The sequence below is a fragment of the Euprymna scolopes genome, chromosome 24 (assembly GCF_053919585.1).
Source record: "Euprymna scolopes isolate OS-2025 chromosome 24, ASM5391958v1, whole genome shotgun sequence".
NCBI lineage: Eukaryota > Metazoa > Mollusca > Cephalopoda > Sepiida > Sepiolidae > Euprymna > Euprymna scolopes.
Window position 1 is genome coordinate 58,304,112 of NC_136505.1, and position 24,164 is coordinate 58,328,275.

Below are 24,164 nucleotides of genomic sequence, written 5' to 3' on the forward strand. Positions count from 1 at the left end.
TATTGCATTACTTTTTAATATATTGAAACCAATTATACAATAAGAAACCATTAAAAATGAATGAAAAAAATGAATAATTAATAAATTTCGTTTTTCAAAGTATGCAAATTAGTTAGCCTTTATTTAGTCTCTCGCATATCAATGACTAAATATATTAAGAAGTTCGGTTTAATAATGCTTCATTAGAAAATGTACAATTTTAATATCAATGTCAGAGCGAGAGAATACGCCCAATTTTATAGGTATATAGCAGATTACTGTTTTCACTTCAGTTCCGATTGCTCCTTCGTTTTTAATTTATTTTTTACGATATTTATTAAATTGTTAGGTGAAAGTATAGAATAGGTAAAGGGGTCTCTCTCCCCATATTAACAAGGGCTTTTTCTAAACAATAACGTTATTATTTAGAGAAAAAAACTTAACATGGGGAGAGGTAACAGGAAGTGATGTGGAAGCAGTAATCATAAAGATAACCGAATTCTTTGCGTAACTCCTAGAATTCTAAGTGATATTCCCGTTACTAGTTTCCTTCGTTTCATGCGTCACATTTGAACTCTTGATATCTTACATGAGCCTTTCTTTCAATTCTTCATGTTCACTTTAATATATAGGATATCTATTTCCACACAATTTTTCAAAGAGTATAATTTATTTGCTTTGAAATATGTTGGTGTCTATATTTTGCATGTATATGTCCTCATAAAAAGCGGATATATATATATATATATATATATATATATATATATATATATATATATATATATATATATATAACTTTATTCGATTGGCAAGATTTTAGAATAATTATAAAAAAGTGAACCATCGCAGAAATTCAATCGACTAAAATAAGATGGAAAACGGGGTGAGGAAAAGGAAAAAAAGGGGGGGGCAAGTTACATGTAACAAATGTACAATTCAATAAAATAAATAAGTCGATTAAAAACAAGATCGTTAAAATACACCCGAAGCCCTTTTCGTTCAGACTAACTTTTCAAGGGTATAAGTCTGAAAACTATGTTGTTGTTTTTTTGTTTGTTTGTTTTTTAGAATATTTGGTAGTGGAATGGAGTAAGAGCGGAGGGGAGGTTAAAAAAATATTTTTAAAAAAAACTGTGACTACCCAAATAATTCTAATTGAAGCCGGAGGTTTCTCTGCTTGCACAAAGTAGGGGGGCTGGAAATGATGGCAAGTGCTTCGAGGACAGACAGGTGGAACTTTGTACGTCCTCGGTACAAAACAGAAAAACACTCCGGAGAGAAAGCAAGACCGCACTCCTTTTTATCGACCAAGTGTTGGCCGATGGACGATTCTATCAATTGAGACTTTCTGGTGGTAGGTTGATCGTCTCGAATGAAGCGGGGAACATGTGGGGCGATTCTGACCTGAAGACGCTGGGTCGTCTTGCCTATATAGACGGCACCACACCGACATTGAAATTTATAAATAATATTACTTGCTTGAGAGATAGGCAAGACATCCTTACGAAATGAGGGAAAGGCGGTTTTTGTGGAAAAAGCAATACGGAGCGATAGAGCACCAAAATTAGAAGACACCAGAGAGGAAATCTTATCGCCAATAAGTTGGCCTTCAGGTCCAATCCAAGGTAACTTAAGGTATACCGGAAGTCTAGATGGACCGTATTTTGGTAGCTCAGAAAAGGACTGAATTTTCTTGTTAATAACTAAGTTAACTAATGGAGGTGGATATCCATTCATAATAAAAAATCCTTTTAATGTTCTCAATTTTCACATCAATAAAAGGTGGGGAACAAATAACAAGTACCCGATGGGTTAGGTTTCTAATAAGATTCAGTTTTCTGATTCTGGGTGCAAAGGAATCCCAACTGAGATAAAGACCAGTGAAAGTGGGGTTATTATAAATAGATGGCATAAATGAAAAGCCCACGTTTAGAAACTAACACATCAATGAAAGGAAGGGAGTTATCTTTTTCCACCTCCATCGTAAATTTGAGAGAAGGGTGTAAATTATTTAATAAGTGGAAAAAGGAAATAGCTTCATCATGCGTTGCAAAACAAGAAAAAGTGTCGTCAACATAACGCATGTAAAATGCTGGTCTAGGGCACTTGTCAAACAACGTCTGTTTGCAACGCATGATGAAGCTGTGTCCTTTTTTCACCCCATCCCACCCCTTGGTAATATGTTACAAAGATAAACAATTTTCGTTTTTTTGGAAATTTCTTTTCATATCCCTTCGTTTGCTTTTTTACTTAACTCCCCCCTCTTTATCGCATGTGTAACAATGTATCTATCTATCTATATATATATATATATATATATATATATATATATTAGTCATCCACATACAGTATATATATATATATATATATATATATATATATATATATATATATATATATATATATATATATATATATATATTCAATAGAAAAATTGGCGCTGTAATAATAAATACGAAATCTGCATGAATTAAAATATATTTAAGCGTATTTTACGACCGGCAATATCGGGCGCCCTCTGCTTGTTAACAAATAAAAACGTATTTAATTAGCAAAAAAACTTCCACATGTTTGATGTATTTTTTAGTAATATTTACCACAAAAGAAAAGGAAAATTAATTGAAGAAATTATCCCACGCGATTATTTAATTAATTCTGTCCGTTATTGTATTATTATTTTTTTTTAAATTCCTTATAAGTATGTTTTAGTTACTTTGAAGTATGTTGACGCCTATATTTTGCATGTATATGTCATTATAAATCCGCCATGTGGCAGATATACCATATTGTTAATAACTAAAAAAAAAAAAAGTATTCAATTCGCTACATGTATGCATAATTTGTATTAATATTATTTCCCTTTACAAAGTTGTATTTACAATCGATTTTTATTACACACATTATGCGGATCAATATTTTAATTTTTCTAAGCGCTTTTCAGAGAAGGTGATAGTAATATTTATCCACGTAGAATTGTGTACTAATATTATCATTTATGAACACCGTAAAACAAAAATAGTAAGATACATATTTTTGCTAATCCACGGTCAAAGTTTATTTAAAGTTGTTACAACGTACACTTGATCTGCATTTCTTTAGCAAAATAAACCTTCACATGGTTGAAGTATATTTTAGTAATAATTACCCAAGAAGAAAAAAAATTGCTTAAAAGAAAATTATTCCACCGGTTAAAAAAAAAACGATTGTTAATTTTTATTCATCATTGTATTATCTTGAATAATTTCTAATAATTTAGTTTGTGATAAAGGTCTAAAAAAAATTAGAAATATTACGTAAGTATTATCAAGATCGTGATTTAGTTGAGTCTTATTTTTACATTGTTTTGTTTTTGTTTTTACATAACCTATTAAATAAATATTAAATGCAGTAGTAATGTAATTTATCACATGATTAAAAACTTGGATGCTGGTGTGTTTTTAAACGTTAAGAAAAACTTATAAACTAATTTTCTGGTTATTCTATTTGAAAATGGTCGAATATGGATGTTTTCCTTCTACTTACATAATGCAATTTTCGTAAAAAAAAAAATAAATAAGGGAGTGTGTCGTAAAAATCATAAAATTAACGTTCCAAATATCAGAATAACCATCGCTCTATTTTATTGGTTTAGCCGGCTTTCCAGATTGTCTAGATGAAGAGTTGAAGAAGTTCCTGAAAGAGGTTCACCAAAGGAAATTGATTGCCTATAAACGTGCTGGTGCCCCTTACACGAACAACGAACGAGAACTTAGAAAACACGTGGTAAGTCAAAAGAAATCAACATGAAATTATCTACAAATGTTTATCTGTCCTGGGTACATAAATTTGAATAAATTGTGACTAGATGTGTAGCTATATGAAAATAATACGTTTAATTTCATTAATTTATTTTAGATTCGATGAGGGAAAACTATTAGTTTAATATTTAGGTTGTTGTAAATTGTTAATTAACTCATGATACTATCTTCTTCAAGAAACTATTTAAGATTTTGTGGGGATCTATGAATAAAAATAATAAAACTTCCAACCGGATGTTGACTCGTCGGCTGTTACATACAAAGTGCACAAAAGCGTCCCTGCGCATCGGCTCCACGCAAGAAAAAGAAAAATAGAAATTAATCTAGCCAATGGGAAGCGTACGTGCCTAAAATAAAGTATGAAGAGCCGGCATGTTGCGGGGGGGGGCCGGTTGAGAGATATAAATAGCTGAGGTTTAGTGAACCGTAGTAGAGAAGAAAACAAGAGATAGACAGCGTCAAACGAAAAAAAAAAAAAAAAGATCCGCTTTCCGAGTTGAAGCCAAGAACACTTCTCTGCAAATGTTAAATGTTCCTTGTCAGTCTTGTTATTTTTGTATGTAGTTGTTATTGCATGTTTTAATCTTCTCTTCTCTTCTTCTCTTCTTCTTCTATCTATCTTCTCTTCTATCTTCTTTCTATCTATCTTCTTCTTCTTCTTCTTCTTCTTCTTCTTCTTCTATCTATCTATCTATATAAATAAAATGAACTCATTTTTCCCCTGCGATTTTGACCTTAATAGGATTGAAAATCAAGACATTTCATGCAAAAATAATAATTTTCAATCCATTCCAATATTGTTTCGTATTGGGGCCAAAAAGTCTGCAAAATTATGTTATTGCTGCATCTTTAGTCACGTACTCTTCAGATTTTTACCGTTAAAAAAAACTCCTAAATACACCATTTTAGACAAATTACATGGTTCATGTAACCGACATACTCTGTCGCTCCTTCTCATCTATTATCTAATAATCATCTGAATAAAAGATCTAAGATTATCTAAATAAAATTTACGAATTTTATAAATAAATTTATAAATTTATATAAAGAAGATCTTTTTCATTGTAAAAAAATTATTTATTAGAAATATTTTTATTAACTCTTTACGATTGGTTTATACAAACTGAGTACGTTTCAAGTAAATGATTAACCTGTGTGTGTGTGTGTGTGTGTGTGTGTGTGTGTGTGTGTGTGTGTGTGTGTGTGTGTGTGTGTGTTAATCATTAGATCACTCTGGATGGACGTCTCGACATTTAATAATAAATGTTTAAATTTCAACTGTAATTCTCGCGGTTAATGTTGACCGTGTGGTTTGTTCCTTGCTTATGGAGTCAGAGATGGATTCGTGTCGGTATTCGAATCTCCGGACCGATTGTAATCCTCAACTGGTGATTCCCGAGAGGATGAAACACTGGTGTCTGTATCTTGATAAAGTTAAATATGTTTACGTGCTTATAAATTTGGATCTGCAAGATGCACACCAAAACTAATTAACGAATTATTATGAATTTTGGAACACAACTGCTAGGCGCAAGTGGCCTTAACGTTGGCTATATTATTTAATTTAGTCTTCGGGGGGGGGGCAAATGCTGTAAAAAGGAGTAGGACTCTATTACGAAAATTCAGATGCCTCCGAATTTTGTGAAATTTTGAAAGGTATGAAAATAGTGCAAAAATTCAATACGTCGCATGACGGGCATTTATATATATATATATATATATATATATATATATATATATATATATATATAATATATATATATATATATTATATATATATAATATATATATATATATATATATATATATATATAAATATGTTCTGTGAAAAGTTTTGCTATAAATTAATTCACTAGTTTACTTTAATATATATATATATATATTATATATATATAATATATATATATATATATATATATATATATATATATATATATATATATATATATATAAATATGTTCTGTGAAAAGTTTTGCTATAAATTAATTCACTAGTTTACTTTTCTTTATTTTTCTTTATTTTTCTTTTTTTTTTTCAGAGAATTTTGAGGTCCAACACAACGGAAGAAATAATAATTTTTCCTCATGCCGGAAAGCCTAGGAATATCCGTGTACTTCCAAGAATTCGAGAAACGCCGAATGTTTCCGTAAATCCACATGAAGATCTAATGCAAGAATGGATAGATACATATCTCAAATTGAGCTGATGAAAAGCCACAACAACCGTTCGCGAGATGTGGGAGAGTTCTTGCTCTATTCTTTGGTTCGGAACATTCATATAAGATTAGCATGCAACAGATGCAGGGGCGCACACACACTCAAGAGTAAATAATATTTATTTTATTTAAAAACTATACATTATGGTGTCTGTCTACTGGGTGCACCACGGTTTCATCAACCTGGTCATCCTGGATTTAGGATAGAATCCGGGTGATCATCGCAGATAAATTCGGTGGGAAGGGCACGAATCTGTCTGCGATGCCCAACCGAATTGTATTCGAAATCCACGATGACCAGATTGATGAAACCTGGCTACACTCAACAGACAGTATGTATATTTTTTTAATTAAAATGTTAAAAGCCTTAAGATTCCTTGCTCACTTTAATGAATGTTCCAGTCGATCACATGTTTCTTTAACAAATGGTCCAGAAAAAAATAGATAAAATAAAATATATATATTTTTTAAGTAAAAATGTCTTCGTGTTTGTATGTAAACATTCTTTTACAGCCTACTGGTCCACAAATTAAGTCAGACACAAAATCAACGGACTGGCACGAAGAAGAAAGTGCCAAATGGGCAACAGTATGGTGAAAACCTGTAAAGTTATAGACTCACCCAGTTGTGAAAACTATGAGGACATACAGTAATATAAGAGAAAATTGTTTTATTTTAATTATCCCAACAAGGCACAGTGCCACTTGCACGTATGTAGGGAGTTGAGCAGCGAAATGTCTGTTCACATCATATGCAAACTTCTGTATGTCTGTACAGTCAGCGAAGCAGGAGACCGGGAGGGAACTCCAAAGTTTAACAGAACTAGGGTATAAACTATTAGAGTAGAAGGATTTCCGACATCTGGGGACTTCTACGGTGAAGGAGTGGGATTTTGTTGCCTGTTAGTTTAGTCGGGGATAAATTATACGTTTGCATATGACCCGGAACACTCAGGTAAAATCGTCATTTTCGGCTATTAAGATTTTCGATTTTATTTAAAATATAGAAAGCGTGTGTGAATAAATAAAAAATAACTAAATAACAAAACACTGAGATGGCAAGAGCAGAAATTTAAGGCGGTACACATCGGAAACGACCCCGAGAACGTATGCCCCCAATGTGTTTAGTCGGAAGAAGGCGAAAAAAAAAGGAACACTAAAAACTGACGTACAAGCTCCATTATCTCGCACACATATTCGTATACACTTAGAGACGAACAGAAACGAAACAAAGTAAACCCATACATATGCATTTTACTCACCTCTCCAGAATGTGCTGCTGCCATTGTGCACTGAAATCACCATTTCCATTGGTACTAACGTAAAGATGTACTGAGACTAAAGCCGCTTTCAGGACTGTCTGCAGCTACTGTAAAAAAGTAATAAAGAACATAAGAGAGATGTATGCTTAGTCCGTTAAGTCCAAAGTAGCTGAGCAGCGGCTTGCTTCCCACCAGTTTTGGCAAATAGCAAACAGGATCCTGAACAGAAGCGTGTGCTCTATCCCAACTATCATCAATGGCCCTGAGGTAATCTCGTAAGCATCAGACAAAGCCAAACTCTTTGCCAAGAACTTTGCAACTAATTCTACCCTTTGCGACCAAGGCCGCCAACCTCCAGTATTTCCTCCTGTATCAGAAAACAAATATTTGTACGTGATGTTTCCAAGCTAATCAAAAGCCTTGATTCCAGTAAAGCAACCGGCCCTGACGGTATTCCAATTATAGTACTCAAAAGACTTCAACCAGAACTAGCGCCTATACTTAAAAAACTGTTTAAACGTTGTCTTAAGGAGAAGTGCTTTCCAACACCCTGGAAAATCTCATCAGTATACCCTGCATTTAAGAATTCAGGTGATCGCTCATCTCCCTCTCTGTACAGGCCAATAAGTCTCCTGTGCGTCATGAGTAAGTTGCTGGAATCTGTGTTAAATACAGAAGTAATCAACCATCGCAGCAAAAATAACCTTCTTAGTGACACGCAATATGGTTTCCATTCTGCTAGATCTACAGCAGATGTGTTTACAGTTATATCTCATAGGATTAGCGAATCTCTCAACGGAGGCTATCTTTCTAGGGCAATTGCTCTTGACATATAAAAGGCCTTTGATAGAGTATGGCATAAAGGTTTACTTCACAAAATCTCCAGCTACAGTATAGTTGGAAATATCTTCTCAATTATTAAATCATTTCTCTTTGATAGATTCATAAGAGTAGTGGTTGATGGGCAGAAATCAGAAGCTCACAGTATTAATACTGGAGTCCCTCGGGGGTCCATCCTGGGCCCAACATTCTTTCTGATCTAAATTGATGATCTTCCAAATCACATCCTTACATCATTCGAAGACATTTATGCTGATGACACTACAATCTATGGTAGCACATCTAAGACCGTAAACGACCAGGTTCTCTCCGATTCTCTTTCCTCTGATCTTGAGCAAGTGGTACAATGGGGAAAGAGGTGGCTTGTTACTTTTAATGCATCTAACAAGCTTTTATCTTTACATCATCAACGCTCTGATTCTCATCTGGCATCATTTGAAATGAATCGCTCTCGTCTTGGGGAGGCCTCGTGTTTTGACAAGCTTTTGGACTTGATCTTTACTCCTGATCTTAAATGGAACACATACATTACATCTGCTGTCAAAGCCGCTGGAAGAAAATGGTGGGATCCTTCTAACGATCCAGTAGATATCTCATTGCTGATGCAATTCTCTATCTATATAAGAGCCAGGTACGTCCAAGGATGGGTACTGTTGCCACATCTGGGCAGGAGCTTCTAGAAAGGACTTATTCTGCCTTGATATACTTCAAAATAGACTTTGTAGCCTCGTAGGGATGTCCTTTTCTCTTCCCTGTAACCTCTTTCTCACAGAAGAGATATTGCGAGTTTGTCTCTGCTTTATCGTTATTTTCATGGCAAGTGCTCGACTGAGCTCCAATCTATGCCCCCCTCGCCAAACTTTCACAAGAAATACCCGTCTAGCAGAAAACACTGTCAATAATTTCCCCCACTCTTTATCTGTGCGTAAACCTAAACGTAGATTCCATGCACAAAGCTTCTTTCTTAGAACTGCACGCCTATGGAATTGTTTTCCGTTTTCCTGCTTTCCAGCTGATCACAACACAAGGTCTCAAAATGAATCTTTGACTGTAAAATGTCAAAGATCCATTTTGAGACCTTCTATTGTGATTACCCTACCATGGAGAGAATGGGCCTTAATGGGATATCCACTTTATGGGTTTTAGGGAGATCATATAACCTATTTTACAACATTATAGTAAATATTGTCTTAAAGATTTATTTTATTTTGCAGACTTTATTAAAAAATCTAAGATTGTTAATAGATTTATGTGCTCTTATGATATTAGCAATCTTTTTACTTGTGTCCCTGTTTTGGAAACTATAGATATCTGTGCAGATTTTTTATATCGGGGCCGGATAACACCTCCGCCTATTCCTGAAAACATCTTTATTGAACTTATGAAATTTGCCACGACATCTGTGGAATTTAGTTTCAACAATATCATGTATCGGCAAAAAGATGGTGCGGCCATAGGCTCAGTACTTGGACCGACCATGGCGAATATTTTTGTAGGGTTCTATGAAAAGCCCTTACTATCTGGACCCATAAAACCATTAGTGTACTCCCGATATGTTGACGACACATTCTGTTTATTTAATAACCAAATGGAAGCATACACCTTTTTCTCCTTACTCAATGGAATGCATCCCGCGTTAAAGTACACCTATGAGGGAGAGTGCAATTCATCCATAGCTTTCCTTGATGTATTGCTAACAAAAACACCATCTAGTTACCATACATCTATATAACGTAAACCAACATTTACAGGATTGTACACTCATTGGGATTCATTTTGCCCTAAAAAAACGTAAGATAAATCTAATTTGGACCCTAACAAAGCGTGTCCTTATGATTTGTTCCAAGTTAAAATTAGATGAGGAATTGGAAACAATTACGGATACTTTATACAAAAACGGGTACCCACTAGAAGTTATTAGGTCAGTTATTCAAAGGAAATTGACTGAATTCTCTCGAATTAAAGAGAATATAGTGGCTAAATGTCCAATTTATCTTCGTTTGCCTTGGTTGGGTACAGTAAGTGAGAAATTTGCCAAACAAATAAGTTCAGCAGTTCATGGATGTTATTTTGCTGCCAATGTGCATGTTGTGTTTTCTACGAGAACTTTATTACGATCTTCTCGAAAAAGACGTTCTACCCCCACCCACACACACACACACACGGTAATAGTATTGTTATTTACAATTTTGAATGTGGTTGCGGTGCCAACTACTTGGGTCGAACGACATTAAGATTAGATGGAAGAATCCAACAACATGTACCCAGTAAAATTAGGAATGGAACCTACTGAGCAACGGGCATTATTACTAACACACATGGGTCTTCAATTACTGATCATTTACTTAAAACCCCGTCTTGTGCAGCGAACTTTAGCACGGACTCTTTTTCTATTCTGAGTCGTGCTCATTCACTATATCACCTTAAGATCTTGGAGACTATTCACATTCGACTTAGAAAACCTTCCCTTTGCAAACAAAGGAAATGCCTTCTGGGTTTGAACGTGATTAATCTCTATGGTATTCGACCATAATGCTGTTTTATTTTAATCGTTTTTCCACTTTTTTCCCCCCGTAAACTGAATAAAACGCAATTTTAATCGCTTTTTCATTCTGTTTTAAAAATTCCCTCGATACAGCTTTGAGAAGCGATGGTCGAAACCGGTCAGCTGGCTCCCCATTTCTCTTTCTTTCCTCTCCTGTTCCCCTTTTTCTCCCTTTTTGGAGAGAAGATTAAAGGAATATATATATATATATATATATATATATATATATATATATATATATATATATATATATACTTTTAATCATAAATCATAAAAGTCTTCCCTTCCTAATTGCAATATTTAAATTTTGTATCCCTAAAAACATTATGAAATATATATATATATATATATATATATATATATATATATATATATATATATATATATATATATATATATAGTTCACCCCAAACAAGACATATTGCAACTGAAACAGTAAGTACATCGGAGTATATTCCTTGGAAAATATTTGGAAAACAAACACAGGGATCCAACACTGCTGCGATACTACAGGATCTGAAGCTTGGCAGATAGTGCGAGACCTATTTGGTCTTCTCTAAAGAAATATCTCTTCAAGGTTGAGAGGTAGCGAGTGAATAGTTTTTCGGGCACATGCCATTCGGCACTGTTGCCACTGGGTCAACCCTGCGATAATATCTATTGTTCGTGTAAAGGTAAGCCTAAACTCGTCGAGACATTTCACGTGATCGGCAATTTTGCGAGATGTGAGAAGTGAACATATGGTACAAATATGTCGAATAAACCTGCCCACTTACAACGGGAGGTGGGGGAGGTGGGGGAGGCTGAGTAAGTTTAGAAGATCACATAATTCCCGTGGGTGAGGAAAGGAGAGGGGGGGTATTTGTGGGAAGGGAGAGAGGAAAAAAATAAATCGACGGTCTCCTTTAAAAACACTTGACCCCTATTCGCAGAAGTACGCGGGAATTAGTTCATACGTTTTACTTTAAACAAATATTTTTTTATTATTATTTCGTGTATCTTATGAACCGTAAGATATTTTCAGGTTATTGTCTCTAATAAACGGTTAGTCTTTACCCGAAATATTTGTCTGCTTGTTGGTCTGTCTGTATGTTAACAATTTCACAGACTAAGAACTTGAGAGAGTTAGCCGGCGATTCGGCAACGCCTCTCCCTTATATATTTTCTAATATACAAGTATGTTAAAAAAAAAAAAAAAACACACACGGAAACGATAAAAAAGGGGGTTTACTTCTCTTTCTCCCACTTCTCCTACTCTCAAAAAGCCCCATTCGATTGGCTAAGACGATTCTGCTTGGCCAATCAGTGGACACCCAATTTTGTCGTGCTAAATGCAAACAAAAAAAATCTATTCTTTTTCCTTTTCAAATGGGTTCGCATCCAGGCAAAGAAAATCTCTCCTCCTTAATTTGAATGAAACTCACTAAATCTAAACATTCCAAGAGCCGTTTATTATCTTAGACGTAAAAGAACTTTTTTTTATAGCTGAACTTCTAAAGCCGAAAACACAATTAGTTTTGCAAGGATTTATCTTTATTGTTGTTTAATTTAATAATTTAACACATATATTATCCTTATCTAACTTTTGTGTGTCTTCTGTGCTCGCTTTTTCAGCATTATTCAAATTCGGCAAGAGAGAACAGAATCGTTCCCTTGTTAAATCATTGTAGATAACGTATGCAAATAATGTTGTATAGAGCACCTTGAGCGCTATACATCGATTGTCAGGATTTCACCAAAAATATAATTTATTATGTTAAGAATCATGTTTTGATAATTTAGTTAGATAAGAATTTTAACAAGTATCAACATTCTTTCAGAAACTATTAAAAATAGAATTATGTTTATAGTTGTGAATGTTAGCTGAAAGAAATAGAATAAACATTAAGTCAGACCTGACAACTGATGAGTTAAACATAAGTTTGATTTAGCGTATGACGTAACTGTCAGCTGATCGGCATTTTGAGAGTTAGATCCGAGATTGGTGAAGGATGGACGTGCGGAAAGCGCACACAACCAAATAATATTGGGTAGAGAAGAAAGCATTCGCAAGCCTTCGAGGATTTGGGATTCAACTAGACTGGAACAAAAAGAATAAATTTATATATTTTGTAACCGGTGATGTTGTGTTTTCTGTTCCCGAATAATGTTTCTTTGTTGCAGCTGTTTGGAGGCTCGAATAAATGAACCATCCAACATAAAAAGGTTAGTCCCAAATTAAGGTACTGTGGATTGTCTTTGTATTACAACCTGTCCACTCAACAACAACAGACATTCAGCTAGTATATACGATTCAAACAAGTGTGTACGTTTTCAAATAGTAAAATATATACATCGTATATACAACGAGTATATATGCATATAACATGTGACTCTTTTTGGCATCCTACAATATAAAAATAATACTTATTCTATGGCGTGGTCCTCGGTTTTGGCTGGCCATTTTGGACGAAGATAGCGTCTTTGGGTATTACCCAAAACCACGCCATTTCGTATTAATTGTATATAAAAGTTGTTTTAGTGAATGAATAGATATTATAGTAGATATATACAGAACATGCATGAATAATAAAATGAAATAAATTAAACATTAAGAGAGCATAAGGGTCACAAGGTAGCAATAAAAACATAAATAGAGTTTTATAAATGAAAAATGGACAAAACGAAATTTTATAACAATGCATTTTTTATGCAAGAGATAAGAATATAAAAGTCATTTTCAGTCACTTATACAAACACGTGATTAGTGAGAAAGTGCGGTTAGTAGTCATAAGTCATAAGTCTTAATAGTGTGAATAATATGCATATGCAAGTAATATACATATGCATATGTAAGTAATATACATATGTGAATATTTCGCAGCGTGGCATTGTTTATGTTTGTGCGTTTACCTCGTTCTTGTTACTGCGTGTATAGCTGTGAGTAGCAATTCGCTCCTGTTCGCCTGACTCTTGTTAGTGTGTAAGAACGCATGCGCTAGACAAATAAGACTTGTACGTGAGTCACTAAGTCCTTCCACACCCTCCGGCTATTCATTCTGGTCTCTTTCGGTACTACGATCGTTTAAGAATTCTGGAGAAACTTATTTTGTTGATCAGGTCTTATAAGTCTTATAAGATTTTCAAAGTTTGCACTTTTTTTTTAATTACATTTGCATAGACGTGTTACGTTTTGTGGTTTGGGATGATTTTCATTAGTTCAAAATATTTTGAGTTCACACGTTTCTGTGAAAACTTCCTTGCTTTGGAAAGTGAGGAGGAAAAGCATATTTTTTTTATTGCAATTTCACCCCAAACAGGGCACAGTGCCACGTTGATATAGGGGGCTACTATCAGGGACATAAATTGCTGGGATACTATGTAGGGAGTTGATCAGCAAGATGTTCATTCACATTAAACTTCTGCATGTCAGTACAGTTGGGAAAGAAGGAACTCGGAAGGGAACACCAAAGTCCAGCAGTTCTGAGGGAAGAAACTATTAAATAGAAGGCTTTCTTACATCTAATGATCTCTACTGTGTAGGCGAGGGATTTTGCTGCTTGTCGGGTTTTTCGGGGGTATTTATGTCGAAGGGGTACAAATACATATTACCTTTTGTGGTTTGGAACGATTTTCATTTCTTGAAAATATTTTGAGTTCACACGTTTCTGTGACAACTTCCTTGGGTTGGAGAGTGAGGAGGAAAAGCGAATTCCAGTTTATAGTGTGGATTCATGAGATTGCGTATTTGCAATGTTCTAAAATCCACGTCAATAATTAAAAAGGTTATAATTGGCGAATGATAAATGGTAAAGACTGTTGCGAATAAAAAGATCATGCAACAAGTGCTACATTCACCAAAGTGTTTTGTGAATGAAAGAGATAAAATAATGGTTGACAAACAGAACACAGTTATATGATGTGAAACATATTTAGAGTGAGTAAAATATTTCCTTAAAACCGGTTATGATGCATCGCTTTCCCGGGGAGAATTACTTGGTTGAGTAACGTCCTGGGAACGCAACCAGCTCCACGGGGGAATAAACACGATATCCAAACAATAGGCACATGTTAGCATCAACAAAACAGGTTGAGATGTCGTCGGCTATAACCGGCTGGCATGGGTCGCTTCTTGTCTTCATTGCGTCGTCACAGGCATCTTTCCATCGTCGACAATAATGGCATGCTGAAATTTAACGCTTATACAAAAATAGCGAACAAATGCATTTTTATAAAAATATAATTTATTTAAGATTTAACAACGAGGAGCATATTTTTATAAAGACCAGTTGAAACCAGACGCATGCTATGTCGCGTCCGCCGACTCCAGAATGCAAGCGTCAACTGTTTAAAAACAATAGAATTATATTTAATTATCTCTTTCTTCATTGAAAGAGAGAGAACGGGAATGAAAGGGAGAAAGAGAGAGAGAGAGAGAGAGAGAGAGAATGACGTAAAAAGAGAGAAGACATATTCATACAGTTTAAGCATTGTTTTATTTTCGAATGTCTCGTTGAACAATTCTCCGGGTTTGACTTTTCAAATTCTAAGGTCTTATATCGTTTTGCCTTGGTTGAATATTATAAACAAACTGTTATTCTTGGCTTGAGTCATAGCAGCACATTTTCAAAATCACAAACATCTGCTTAACATATCAGCACCTCACAAGTGCAGATCAAGTTAGGCACAAGGTTCATTAATGTAGAAGTTCCTAGCTCACTCAAAAGGGGCTACGTCATTGTGCCACACGGTAAATGTTTTTGTACTTGTAGAATGTTAGGGGAAAAACACAAGTGTTAAAAAATATGTCTGTTCAAAGTTCCATTTTATATGTGCCTGTAACATTTTTTTATGTGGTAATTGTAGTCATATTGGTACAAGTCGTGTTTTCCTTCATCTTCTTCTTCGTCGTCGTCGTCGTCGTAGTCATCGTCTTAGTATTGTTGTTGTTGTTGTTGTTGTTGTTGTTGTTGTTGTTGTAATCTCGTAGTCGAGACGCGTAGATGTGTCGCTCATAAAAACTGATTTTTGGTTATCGCTTAACTGGTTATATAGTTCACCTAGGGCCGTCAAAATAATCTGTTTCAACAAACGAGGATCACTCTTATTGTAACAGAGGGCGGACGCGCGTATGCCAGCTGTATACAAATGCTCGAACCGTGTGCGTGATGACGTTGCGGCAAGGAAAAGGAAAAAGGAAAAAGATTCTAAAGATTGATAGCAAGTATATAACACATGGTAATATAGTTAACAAAAAGTGTATCAGCAAAAGAATGTTACAGAAGTATACGTCATTATAAAACACACAGACACACACACACACACACACACACACACACACACAGGCTCCTTCAGTCTTTGACAGACTATGGATACCAATGAGGGGTGCCTGCGCGTGAAATTTTTGTGGCAGGAAGTGCGCAATCTCCAACCACATTTCTTTTGAGTCGACATTGTTAAAATGGAGTGTATGTACGGGACGATTGGAAACAAATGCCGAGATAAGCGGAGAGCACATACAGCGCCTAGAATTCCCAAATGGTCACCCATCTGGTACTAACCAGGCTCAACGTTGCTTAACTTCAGTGATCTGATGAGAACCTGTGTGTCAACACGATTATGCTGCATATATATACGCCATTATACTGGGACCAACTGCTATGAATCATTACATCGATGTTTAGATGTAACTATATTTATAATCTGTGTATAAGTCCATTATTTCTGAAATAGGTATATCAGTTTACCCTCAATAAAAAGATGAAATAATGTTTTTTCTCTTGGGGACGTCTACTATGTTTATGTGGACCTCGGAGAATGCATTTGATTTTAGTGGAGCCCATTCCCACTCATTACAGAAAGAGGTAGAAATAGAAAAAGAAACAATAAGGAATAATAAACAGAAAAAAAAAAAAGAAAAAGAAGCTTACACAAGTTAGTATCTTTTTACACGTTCGCGAGTCTCTCATCTCTATTGACTAAACTGTCACAAGTTTTCAGACATTATGTTACTATCAACCAATTTGGGGTTGTTTTAAGCCAAATCATGATTTTCCCCCTCACTCTTTATGTGTGCCTAAAATTAAACGAAAATTCCATGAACAGGGTTTCTTTCATAGAACTGTCCGTCTGTGGAAAACTCCCTCCGGCTGCTGCTTCTCGGCTTACTACAACATGATCACTTCAAATCTAATGTAAATAAGTTCCTGTTTAGTCGTCCTCTTAAAAAACCCAGTTCCACCATTACTGATCAAGTTTTCTAACCATCTTCTTATTAACACTTATTAACGTTTATCCTTGAGTGACCTCTGAGCCTTGATCCAAGTAAAAAAATGTTATTCTGTTTCGGGTTCTTATATGCTTGTAAGCATATGTTTTGAAAAACAGTCTATAATTACTAAATTGTATTAAACCAATAGATCGGATACTATCGCTCTGAATGAATTTGAGATTAATAGAAATTAAGAGATGATCCCACGCCCCCAATTAGGGCCTCACTACCAACACTCATCACTGGGTTGAGGGGTAGACGAAGGTTGGGCTAGGAAATAAGTTATGCAGGATACACATTTTGAATTTTAACAAAGTATGGATAAATATAACTGGGAAAGGTTTTTGTTGTATTTATTGTTGAGCAACATTAATTCAATTTCATATGAATAAGTCTGAATTGTTGGAATTGGTTTCCCATATATATATATATAGGATGACCCAAAAAGAAAACAGAGGACATTCAATTGTTTTTCTAAGCATTTTACAGTCAGCGGAGGAAAAAAAAAAGGCCAAAGACCCTAGTGTTTTGATGTGATGTTTTGAATATAATAAACTAGTTATGACCAAAGTTTCATTTCATTCAGACAAAAAACTAACAAACGAGGCCGAATTAGAGTTGGGGCCCGTTTTTTTTTTTGGAGGGGTCACCCTGTATATGGTATCCTATACATATATATATATATATATATATATAGTTATAATTCTTTCTAGAAATACATCGGTTACTTTCCCGATATACATGTGAAGGTTGCCAACATAAAAGTGTTTCTTTGGAACTAACTGGATTCGGACCTGGCACGCCCAGATTGTCAGTCCGTGTCGTTAACCACTTAGCCACCGTCACTTCCTCTTCCCTACTTCCTTAACTTGGAAGATTGATATCGAGGGGATATGAGTGGGTGAGTATGTGAAACCGAGGAAGTTTAGATCTTTGAGGCAATTTAATGTCGTCATGCCCCCCCCCTCGTGACTCTTTCAGATAAGAAAGTCCTTTTCAATTTTGGATGTCATACAAACGTATTAATGTAATAAACAAGAAATATACTACAGGTGACCCACTTAAAATTATCCCAGAAAAAATGTAGTAGAGAGGAGGGAAAAAAATATTTTTTAAATTACCTGTAATATTGTTTAAATTTTTTATTGTTTTAATTACCTGTAATATTGTTTACATTTTTATTGTTTAAATTACCTGTAATATTGTTTAAACTTTGTCTTGTTTAAATTGCTTGTAATATTGTTTAAATTTCAGATGATGGAAGCGCTCCAGTTGACATCTATGCATTTCTGGGCACATTTAACAACGTTTGCAGATACTGCTTTTAGATCTTCTCTGCTGATACTCCTGATAGTGTGGGTAATGTTCTCTTTTAGTTGTGAGGATTATTTGCATAAACTTTTTTGTTTTAAAGTCCCCCAAAGATAAAAATCACATGATGACAAGTCCGGGGAACGTGGTGGCCATAACCCTTTGCTTATTATTCTCTTTTCCGTAAACATGCCATAAACTCGTGTCAGTGATCTGTGAGACGTGTGTGGCATATAGTGCAATTTTGTTGGAAAAAGAATTGCATTTTGTCTTGTGGTGTCAGTTGGTCTATAAGAGAAAGATTAAAGAGATCAGCCTACTTTTAAGTTGGCCACCCTGTACTTTCCGTAACAACTAATTTTCCTCCAATATTCCTTTTTGTTGTAGAGAATGACGCCCTCTTGCAATGAACTATTCCGGATGGTATATAATCATTTTATCCTGGTCCCTTGGTGGATCAGTTTACTAGCATTGCAATGCAGTGGCGAAGACAAGGCTATGAGTCACGTTTTCTTTTGTTGTCACATCATCGCGCGTCTGATCGAGTTTGTTGCAGTTGTCATGGTTCGCGTACTGATCGTATCGTTTTTCAACATGGAACCGATTAATGTTTGCAGAAATTGGGCTCCAACAACGGATAGTCAATAGCGTTATGTGTTCGTCAGCTTACTAACCGTTATGCGTGGCACGATATGACCAACTTGTATTGTAATGTAGTCTGAGAACCAACACGTTGTATGCTCATCGCAAAGCAGACAAGGAATAGAAAAGAACTTCAATTCGCTTCTTTTTTTTTTGTATAACGACATTTATTTCCTTATTCTCTCGTTACCACTGTGACGTCCCTCACATGATCATCTTCTCAAGCGTCATTCACGCCTCTAACGTGATCTTGAACGTTATCTCCTTCTCTAACATGATCTCCTTCCCCCCTACCGGTGACGTCATTTCGCATGCATTTGCATACGCACATCCACGCTATGTTACGGTATGAAACTAGCTTAGGAAATTGAGACCTTTTCTTCTCTCAACCTTATTCAGATTTTTAAATGCTATCTGACAATTCAAATTAAAGCCGAGAGGGTGAAACTCTCTGTTGGACTTTACTGGAAGGTGGGTGAATGTTGTGCGTTTGTGTCGAGTGGCTGGAGTTAGACTGGAGTGATTTTTAGATGTACCTTAGACAGAGGATATTACAACTTTAAGCTTTCTTTTATTTTTACCCAAACTTAAGCTTATAATTCCCTATTCCTCCCTCATTAGGTGACAGTTTGATTTGTCAGTGCAATCTCGAATTAGAATCATTACAATAGGAGAAAAAGAAAAACAAATGCCAAATAGCGCGGGACGATCGACTAAAAATGTTGACAACAGCAAAAAAAATGTTTCCTTCATTCAGCACTTCAAAATTTTTACTGTTTTTTTTTTTTTTTTTTTTGTAAAGTCTATAACGTGAGCACTCTCTAGTTTTCTTTCTTTCTTTTCTTCTCTTTTCCCACTTTCTCGGTGTGTGTTCGTGTTCGTCCTCTCTGTTTTTTTTTCTTTTTTCTTTTACTTAGATGGTACGGTAATATTAGAAATATACAGAGATATATAGTTTTTACCATTTTCTCTCTCCAGATTAACTCGTCCTTTGGATTCTTTTAGTTTTTTTTATCTCCCTTTGTTTATTTTTTTCTTCTGGCTTGCTAGCTTCGATCTTAGTCACGTTTAACCAATATCTACCGTCATAACCGTTAAATGAACCCAGGCTCAAATCTTAGGTCTGATGGCACCAAATGTAACCTGATCACTTTTGTGATCGAACCGTGATAAGCAACAAAATAAAAGAAGAGTACTTGAAGTAAATCAGTTCAGCTCTGTATGTATGTGTGTGATACCGTCGCGTAACGTAGAAATATGAACGCCAATATCGTCCCTTGATAACTGTCTGCTTGTATTAGTCTTTATTAGTTTTTAGTGATTTTCTTATCGACCCGATCTACCCTCACCTGGCTCCAACTCCAATCACTATCGGGGGACCTCCGAGTAACCAACTGCCCTTGACTGCGTCCAGCTCACGACTATCGTCAAACGTCCAACTCCTAACCGTCATCAATCGGACAGTCATCAATTAGACTGCCGTAACAACGTCGTAAAACACTAGAATCCGCAAACTGATCCCCCACCATCATAAGAACTCATTGACTGTCCAAACCTATAGCCACTTCCCAACGTGCCCGCAAACTAAATCTAAATATATCTACACCAATTGTTCGACCATTTTCTTACAGACATTACTAAACCTTAATTAGGAGTCAACCGTAGCTCTCTTTTGTCTGTGTTAAGGAACAAATTCCGATCCACTTTCTACTGATAAACTCTACTTATTTATTTTGTTCCTCAATAAACCTACTTCCTTTTCTTTTATTATATTTCCTTTTTTTCTTCTTCTTCTTTTATCTCCTACTTCCTGTTAGGTTGATAAGAAAGTTTTTGCGGAATTTTTTATTTTCGTTACAAATGATGCATTTTCAAATAAGTTTTCGCTATTATACATTTACTTTATATATCATTTTTCTAGAGCGTTTTTCGTTCTATCTAATCGTTTAAATTAGAATCGTTTTCAAACAATTATGTTTTCTTTTCAGAACATTGAGTACAAGATGAAAAAAAGCAAATTCGCACAATTTTCTTATTTCAATCTAATCTAGGTCGAAAAGATACGGAAATACCTCGCGATATGAAAGAAAGCGTTTGGTCCAGGTCTGACTACTGAACGCACAGCCTAATGGTGCTTTAAGAAATTTCGTGGCGGTGACGAGAGTCTTGAAGATGATGAGCATAGTGGTCGGTTATTGGATGTTAACAACAATCAATTAAAAGCCTTAGTTGAAGCCAATCCATGCACAATTGTTCGAGAAATTGCTTTTGAATTAGACGTAATGCCTACGACGATTTTCAACCACTTGAAATTGGAAAGACAAAAATTAAATTGATAAATACGTGCCTCATGAATTGAACGACAACCAAAAGAAGCGCCGTTATGGCCATTTCCCTTCTTTTATGCAGCAAGAATGTTTCTCGACCGGGTTGTGATTTGTAATGTAAAGTAGGTTCTTTACGACAATCGGTGACGCTCAACTCAGTGTTTAGACGCTGACGAAGCTCAATAATACTTCCTGAAGCTAGAGTTGCATAAAAAGATGGTTATGGTGACCAGTGGCTTGTGTCCAGTCTAATTCATAATAGGTTTTTGAATGCAGGCGAAACCATTACGGACAACAAATGGATGAAATGCATCAGAAACTTCGACAATAACACCCAGCATTAGTCAATAGAAAATGCCCAATTATCCTCTACGACAATGCCGAACCGCACGTTGCTAAGCCAACCCTGCCGAAGTTAAACGAATTGGGCTACGAAACTGCCTCATCCGCCATAATTTCCAGACCTCTCGCCTACCGATTACCTCTTTTTCAAGTATCTCGACAACTTTCAGTATAAGAAATGCTTCAAAAACCTAAGCTTTATCAAAAACCCCTTCAGTGACTTCACCGCCACCAGAACGCAATTTTTTTATGTTACTTGCATAAATACACTTGTTTAGCGTTGGCAAAAGTGTGTTGATTCTGGTGATGTTGATTTTGATCAATGAATTTATGTTTGAGCCGAGATATATTCATCTGAATTTAAAAGTCAAAAACCGCAAGAACCTTTTTGTCAACCTGATAACAGTTGGAAGGGGACATCAATAGTATCACAATATTACTAACCTTCTCGTTTCCGTTCCTCTTTTATACAGCAATAAATAATTTTAACGTTAGAATGAGACTTTGTCTTTCTATCCGACATTCTATTGACCTCAACTTGAACTGAACACGTAACATTTCACTACTTGCCTACATATAATGACTATAACCTGTTGGACACACACAGGACACGGCAGATATTCTACATATCTAAGGCCGTGCTAACACATGTCTTTTCATATATTCTTATGTGCACTTAAATTAAATTTACACAATATTTGCTCATTAAATGATGAAGGAGGTGGTATTTTGGTTGGGTGCTTAACAACTCTTAAAAGGAGGCAATACCAGTTGGTGAGGACACTTTTTTTTTCATTTATTTATTTATTTTTTACTTCTTTAGTTTCCGGGTTATTAAAACTCAATAAGCATGACGATCGGATCGAGTGCTGTCGTGTTGAATTTGAACAGACTGGGTCGTATTGTGTGTGTGATATTTAATCTACAAACACGTGTTATTGAATGGGGAAAACCTGTTGGCAAGCAAAGGTCACAAAGTGTTTATTGATAAAAATTCAATGTGGTATAATCAGTTAAACGAGAATATCAGAAACAGCTATTGCGCAAGGAAATATTTGAATTATCCAATCAAAACGCGCTTGAGAAAAAAAAACCTTGTAAACAGTAGTGATATCTAGGGCTATGACAACAGCATATTCTTTTCATTGTTTTTACTCTCGAGTATATATCTGATACAGTTGGACACAGTTAATCAACCGAGAACCACATCAACTATATAAAAGCAGGCAAGACTGGAGTTTAGGTGGAAAAAATAATCTCGAACTCTTTATTACATAAGAGGAACCAAACTCCCTAATCACCGTTATGTTACTATGCCGGCAATATAAAAACAGTGATATCGGTATTTCAGAAGTTAATAGTTTTAAATAAGCAGAACTTCATTTTTAAAAAAATAAACAATATGAAAACAACTTTTTAAAAAAGGAATATTTTTTTAACAATATATACAGAACTTTTTTTTTAAATTTTCAACTATTTTAAAAGAATAAACAGTTTTTATTTATTTTAAACAGAACTTTTTTTACGCTTCCACACTATCAGAACGAAATTTCGGAAATCGTAATACTGAATTTTATATGAAAACAATGTTATCTACGATTTCCTCGTATTTTTAAAATGATTATACTCCAAAATATCGAAAATCGATAAGGTAGAAAATTATTTATTAAAGAAAATAAAAAATAGAATTTCAAGAAAACGAGGTAATATAAAAAAAAAAATGGCTGCAATTTTTCACCTGCTTACACGATTACAGTTTAGTTTGATGATTCAGTAATATTCAGGCAATTTCGACTGCATAATTTGGAAGCTAACGTTGTAATTTATTAAGATTGAAAAAAAAAAAAAACAGTAGAAATCATTGTTTTTTTTCTCTGAAAACTCCATTTATCGACTACAAAATTTTATTCTGATAGTGTAGAAGCGCTCCCCCACCTTTTTTTAAGCGTTAAACAATATAAATAGAACTTTTTATAATTTTAAATATAAACCTTTTTTTATTATTTAATTTTCACCAATATGAACATATTTCTATATGGTAAATTTTTACTTGGTTTCTATCTTAACATTTTCTTCTAAAATAATGACTTTTAACGGTTTTCGCGTATGCTGAAAACGAATATTGCATTTAGATTTTCCACAAACAAGTAGCTTTATGAACATTGAGCAATATAATTTTTTATTTATTTTAAGTGGTGGCCATAGTTTTTAACTTTTAATTTTACACAACAGAAATAGAATTTTTTTATAATTTTGAAAGAAATATTGTTCACGAACCTTTTTCAATTTTAATTTTTAACAAACAATATAAACCTTTTTACATTTAAATTTTGAAAGAAGGAAAAAGGTAATAAATTTCAATTCTTTTCCAAAAAAAAAAAAATTAAAATAAAAATACACGTAAAAATTAATAAATTGCAATAGAATACGCGTGTTTAAACTACTCATGTGGTATAATAATAATCACGTGATTCGATTTTGAATTAAAAAAATCATACTGTTTAAACTTAAACTTAAAAAGGTCTCAATAGTTTTAAATTAGAAAACCAGTTCTATTTATATTACTTTTAATTAAAATAAAAAAGGTTTTCATAGTTTACAAAGTTCTATTTATATTTTTTATATATGTTCCGATAATTTAATATTTCTGTTTCT

General features: G+C 34.6%; 1 protein-coding gene and 1 pseudogene across 1 annotated transcript in view; one reads left to right on the top strand and one right to left on the bottom strand.

Annotated features, from left to right (window-relative positions):
- LOC145246726 (uncharacterized) overlaps positions 1–6,469 on the top strand; it is an 89,220-nt gene extending 82,751 nt beyond the window's left edge. The window contains exons 5-6 of the mRNA XM_080108477.1: positions 3,611–3,741; positions 5,815–6,469. Of these exons, the coding sequence (XP_079964603.1) occupies positions 3,611–3,741; positions 5,815–5,982 (299 nt within the window). The 3' untranslated portion in view covers positions 5,983–6,469. The remainder of the gene's footprint in view (positions 1–3,610; positions 3,742–5,814) is intronic.
- A 9,660-nt stretch (positions 6,470–16,129) lies between these two features.
- Positions 16,130–16,246, bottom strand: LOC145247065 (5S ribosomal RNA; annotated as a pseudogene).
- Positions 16,247–24,164: the final 7,918 nt, after the last annotated feature.